This window comes from Petaurus breviceps, unplaced genomic scaffold (assembly GCF_028583685.1).
Source record: "Petaurus breviceps papuanus isolate PSGF00001 unplaced genomic scaffold, PetGlider_PUasm1.0 98, whole genome shotgun sequence".
In the NCBI taxonomy this organism is placed as follows: Eukaryota; Metazoa; Chordata; class Mammalia; order Diprotodontia; family Petauridae; genus Petaurus; species Petaurus breviceps.
The window spans coordinates 21,768,709-21,774,708 of NW_027187460.1; the positions used below are offsets into that span (position 1 = coordinate 21,768,709).

At 38.6% G+C, this 6,000-nt stretch overlaps 1 protein-coding gene across 10 annotated transcripts in view; it reads left to right on the top strand.

Annotated features, from left to right (window-relative positions):
* ASAP1 (ArfGAP with SH3 domain, ankyrin repeat and PH domain 1) overlaps positions 1-6,000 on the top strand; it is a 631,037-nt gene that overhangs the window by 603,550 nt on the left and 21,487 nt on the right. For all 10 annotated transcript variants that reach the window (XM_069081239.1, XM_069081237.1, XM_069081236.1 and 7 more), the window contains one exon: positions 952-1,122. In XM_069081239.1, the coding sequence (XP_068937340.1) occupies positions 952-1,122 (171 nt within the window). The remainder of the gene's footprint in view (positions 1-951; positions 1,123-6,000) is intronic.

Sequence of the window (6,000 nt, forward strand, 5' to 3'; positions counted from 1 at the left end):
CCATTGAAAAAGCAAACCAAGTCCTGATTTGGCCTAGAAAAGACCAAGCCCAAATCAGGAGTTCTACATCATTTCATGTCATTCCTAGTAATGCATCTTGTCCTTCAGAGGAAGATGACCTTTTATTTTAAAGCAATAGGACACAGTGTCTCATGTACTATAAGTAATTTGTCCCAGCTTCTAGTACAATAGAGAGCCTGTGATTTCTAGAACAATCTAATATATATGTCTTTGAAGGAGGAAAAAAGCTGTACTCTTCCATTGGAGAAAGAATCTTTTTGGGGGGAAGGGAAGAGAAGGTGGTATCAAACAGCTTTCAGAATCACTTTTAGATAATTAACTTCATTATTTAGAAAGGTCATTTCTAAAAATTCAGGAGAAATTTGCTAACACCTCTATACATGCACACACACAAAAAATTGTAATGGAAAGAAAAATTCTGAGTCTGAAAGATACTTTAGAGCTTATCAGTTGTGGCCTTTTGGGAAGGTTTTATCCTATCCTCGGCTCTTTCTCTGAATTGATTTTTGCCAGCAGCACTGTGCACCCTTAGCTCTTCAAGTATATGGTGCTCCTTCCAGGGAATCACTGGTTTGAAATGTGTTTTTCTGTTGCAACCAAATGATGATTTAAACCCATTAACATCCTTTGTTGATTATTTGGTGTTTTGTTTCTTTTTTTAAAATTGCTTTGTAAATTACTTTTTGCCAGCATTTATTTTTAAAAAGGCAGAAACAAGTCTATAACCTGTTGTTTGTTAGACTGGTAGAAATTCGCATAGACTTTGTGCTGGCCAGATCTTTTGCTTTCTGTCCTTTACTGTTTTGTTTAAAGTTCTGACTTAATGAGTCCTTAGCTTATTTTCAAGCAGCTGGTTCTATGTTAGGGAGATCTGGATTAAGTTATTTCCCCCCCCCTTTTTTTTTCTTTCCTTTTCTCTTTTTTTCCCAGGTCCAACTGGCCCACCTTCAACACTCCCTCTAGGCACCCAACCCCCCAGTGGCAGCTCCACCCTTTCCAAGAAGAGACCCCCTCCCCCACCACCAGGACACAAAAGAACCCTCTCTGATCCTCCAAGCCCATTACCTCATGGTCCCCAGAATAAAGGTGCAATTCCTTGGGGTAAGTTTTTTGTTTGTTTTTGTTTTTTGTTTAATAAAATAGGCTAATGCGGCATTCTAGTGTTCAGTGTACAGTGGGCTGTTGTATCAAGGTCAACTAATATTTTTTAAACAGGTAATAATAGTTCTTATAGATATAACCAGTAGGATACTGATAAATGTTTAACAACCAGGTCTCTGAAGTCACAAAACATAATTAAATTTAATCTGCATTATTGACATTTTAGCCACCGCTTTCTTATGTTTAGACAAGAAACAATAAATCAAGCCCTGATTTTGTAGCCTTTGCTGATTTCAAAGCTATAAATACACTGAAAATTTAATAATTAGCCTTCAAAAACTGGTGTGAGCTGCCTCCAGTACTCCCTTGGACATAGTTACTTCATGGTTTACAAAGTACTTTCTCCACCGTCATCCTATGACACAAGTAATTCAAATCCTATTAACAAGTCCAAATTACAAGTCAGAAAATTGAAACACAAAAAGGCTGTGTGACTTGTTCAGAGGAGCACCACCCTGTTGTTGCTGTTTAAACCCAGGGATACCAAAAAGCTGTTGAGGTGGGGTCTCTGCCCATCTGAAAACTGTTGGGGTTTCATGTGAAATGTGTTGTGGTGGAACTATCTCAAAGGATTCAGTCAGACCACCTCTAATCCAAGTATAGGTATTTACTGAGATTGGCCCCTCTCGTGAAGTGGGCTAAATTCTAAGAGGAACCAGCAACTTTAGAGAAAGCAAGATGGATTTTTATGGGGTAAAGATGCAATTACATAACAGAAATTTGCATAGAATAGAGGAATGTCATTAATATTAAAAAGGTGAGGGAAGTTTGTTAAGGGATTAGGTAATGGAGGAGGGGTTTGTTAAAAGATTAGATAACGAAGGAGGGGTCCCATCTATGGTTCTGTGGTTAAATATTCTGGTCATTCTGCCCTCCAACTGGCTAGCTATTGTGGTCTGTCTGGTTAAGACAGATAATAGTTAGGTATTGTGGTCCTGTCTTGGTCTAGATGGACGATGTGATTGTGATATAAGAACAGGTGTAATACAAGAACACACCTGTTTCTGTGGGAATGGGTCTGGGGGCAGTAACCAGGTAGAGGCAGTAGCTGGGTTCCCATCACATGGACAGACCTGCTGTTTCTTTGGGAACTAAGAGTTCAGGGACACACCTGTTGTTCCAGTGAGCAGTGAGGCATATATGAAGAAGTTAGGATATTGGGGGGGGGGGGGAAGGGGGTTAGGTAGGTACAATGGACCTGCTCTTCAGTAGGGCCAGGCCTTTAACAAAGTTAGAATATTGTGGCTGGGGGCAGCTTTATTAGGATTCCGTCACTGTGTTTATTTGTTTTTATTTTCATTTCTAAATTCTCTTCCTCCCCCTACCTCCTTCCCCACCCATTAAGAAGGCAAGAATTACAGTACCAATTAAAATTATAAAGTCATGCAAAACATTTCCACATTAGGTATGAACAACACCCTCTGTTACAGAGCTAGGACCACATTTTTTTTCATGATAAACCTTTTTCAAAACGTCCTTTAGATCAATCTGCTGTACATTTATTAGTCACCTGAATACTAAAACAGTGTGCTTAGAATTATGAGGAGTTACATAGATTGAAAATCAGTGGGGAGACAGGAAATGTATACAAATGGAAAGAAGTATCATTAGCGCAAAAAGTGATTAAGACAAACCTCTTTCAAGCAGATATGAATGATTTTTAATGTTTTTCTGCATTTTGACAAGGCTAATATGCCCATTCACAGATACGTACTTGTAGCTATAGGGCAGGGGAGGCAGGCGCAGGACCTATAGCCTCGAGACCACATGTGGCCTTCTTGGTCCTCAAGTACAGCCCTTTGATGGTTCTTTGAAGTTTGGATTCAGTCAAAAGGCTGCACCTAAGGACCTAGAGAGCCACATGTGACCTTAAGGCCTCAGGTTCCCCACCCCTGCCATAGGCAGAGTAGACAGCAAATATACATGTATGTACCCTCAAACACATACACCCCTTCAAAATGTAAGAGATTCCTTTTAGGAGGGGGGGATGAGATTTAGAAGAAACTGTGAAGAAGAGGTTCTTAACTCTTTTTTGTCTCTTAGACTTCTTTATTAGTCAATGAAGTTTGTGAACCTCTTTTCAAAATAATGTTTTTGAAAATATAAAATATGTAGAAGAAGAAAAGAAGCCAAAGGTTACTGGGGGAGGACTAATTTCCCATCCAGATAAGGATCCCCTCAAATCTGTCCACACCACAGGTTAAGAGATTCTATGAATTTACGGTATTTGACATTGCATATTGAGAAAAGCATTACATACGAATGAATTGTTATTATTATTACCTAGCAAGATTGAGCTAAGAATCCCAAACCTTTTTTTTTTCCTACTATAGACATCAGTGCCCTAAAGTAGTGCATTCCTGAAATAGTTTGGCTTTTCTGGATTCTGTGCTCTGTTTTAGGGGAAATCCAGTTCAAACCTTTTGATAAAGAGGTACCAAGTATGCCTCTGGGCCTTTATAAATATATAGCTTAAATAATGCTTCTTGGAACAGTAGTTCATTTTGCTTCTACTTTTGAAATGTAATATATCCATTGGTATAAGAAGGATTTGGATCTGGCAATAGCATTGTGTGATAGAAAAATACGCTGAACTACAAAATAAGTAGATATGAATTCTAGTACCTGGTCTGCCAGGACTGATTGGGCAGGTTTTAACTACTCTGACCTTCAGTCTCCCCACCTGTGACTCTCTGGGCCCTACATAATTATGCCTAGATTTTTTTTTTTAATTCTCATTTTATTTTGTTTTTAAAATCAAATTCAAGGGGAAGCCACAAACCATATTTAAAAAATAATACAGAAATGTTGCTTAATGCCTCACTCCTTGAGCAAGTAGTTTATAGGTGAAGACTACAAGTCTGTGGCAGCTAGATCTGAAATATAAACCTGAACTTGAAGTGGAGAGGTGGGGGTGGGGGGGGAGAGTTGTTAAAGTGTCTTGCCCAGAGTCACGCAACTGCTAGTGACAGAGCCAAGATGAAAATGCAGGTCTTTTGACCATCTGTTTCCACTCCAAAGAAAATCTCTCCAGTCCCTTTCATAGGCTTTCCCAATTTCAGTAGAATGCCTTTAGCATTAAAAGAGCTGTGCATGTCTTCCAAACTCCTCTTCAGAGAGAAATAAGGAAGGTGGGTGCAATAAAATTGAAGGAAGTCCACTCCCCCCTTTTTAATAGCCAGATTAGGTTTTCTTGGGATTTTGTCGATGAACTCTGTAGGTAGGACTATAAGTGTCACTAGGAGGTCATAGGCAGGTATGCGTAGGGTGGAATCAACTGGATTGTTTTTTCCTTCTAGCCTCCTACAAAACCTGTTTAGCAATTACTGGTTGATGAAAACTTTCCCCTTGGGAAGGGAATTTCCATGTTCATTAACTTTATTCCACTAGCACTGTGTTTCTTCAAGATTTTGATTGTCAAAGATTGCTTGATTAAGTGTACAGAAATAAGATTTGGCAATCCTCTTTTGTAATGCTTCAGTATTTTCAAAGATAGGCATTTGGACATTTCTTTTGGAAATAAATGAAGCCCAAGAGGACAAGTTAATAGGAATTGTGCTCAAAACAACTGAAATTTTTAAGTTCTAAAAGCACAGGGGTGATGCATTATATGCTAGAATTCTAGAATTTTATGACTGTGAAGAACGTCATTGGTCATCTCACCAGTCCTACAAACCTTGCTATCCAGAGATTTTGCATTCATGTTTCAAAATTTATAGAAACATCCTTCATCTTCACAGCTGGATTAAGGAACAGATCTCCTCTTGGTTTTGATATAGTTAGTATAATAACAACAATAGCAGCAGCAATAATTGATTTGGATAGTACTTTAAGGTTTACAAAGCACTTTACAAATATTGCCCTATTTGAATCTCATGACAGTTCTGGGAGATAAGTACCATTATTATGCCAGTTTTATGGATGAGAAAAATGAGACAGATAGCAGTTGAGTCTTGCCCAGGGTTGAACAGCTAGTAAGTGACTTAGACCAGATTTGAATTAAGGTCTTCCTGATGCCAATGAAGCCCAGTGCTCTGTTCACTGTACCACCTAGGTACTTAGTTCCTAGCCCTGTAGTCAGCTACCTCTAAACCTCCTCACCCCACTCCAGCCCCACCAAGATACTAAGTGGAGAGAGCTGAGGGTCCATGTTGGACAGCCAGCCATGGGGCATAAAAAGAGATTCAGATGAGGACAATACAACTAGATTGTAAACAACCTGGGGCAAGGACCATGACTGACTTCCTTCAGATCCCAGCTAAAGTCCTACTGTAAACTAGAAATCTTTCCCAGTCCTCCTTAATCTTAGTGCCTTCCTCTGAGATTAACTCCAATTTATCATATATGTATATATATGTGTGTATGTACATATATTATATACACATATATTTATATATATGTTTTATTTATATATAATATAAATTTATATATTATATATATATAGATATATATAATATAAACAAGTTTGCATGTTGTTTTCTCTCTGAGTTCCTTGAGAGTAGGGGCTGTTTTTGCCTTTGTATCCCCAGGGCTTCAAACCAAGCCACTTAATAAATGCTTATTGACTTGCCCTGGTTTGGACACAGGGTTTGGAGACAAAGGAACTGAATTCAAATCTTAGCTCTGCTACTTACTAGCTGTATTATACATATATAACCTTGCCCAAGTCATTTAACTTCATGAAGTCTTAGTTTGTTGGTTTTTTTTGGTTTTGGTTTTTTTTGCTTTTTGGAGGGCAATTGGGGTTAAGTAACTTGCCCAAGGTCACACGGTGTGTGTGTGTGTGTGTGTGTGTGTGTGTGTGTGTGTGTGTGTGTG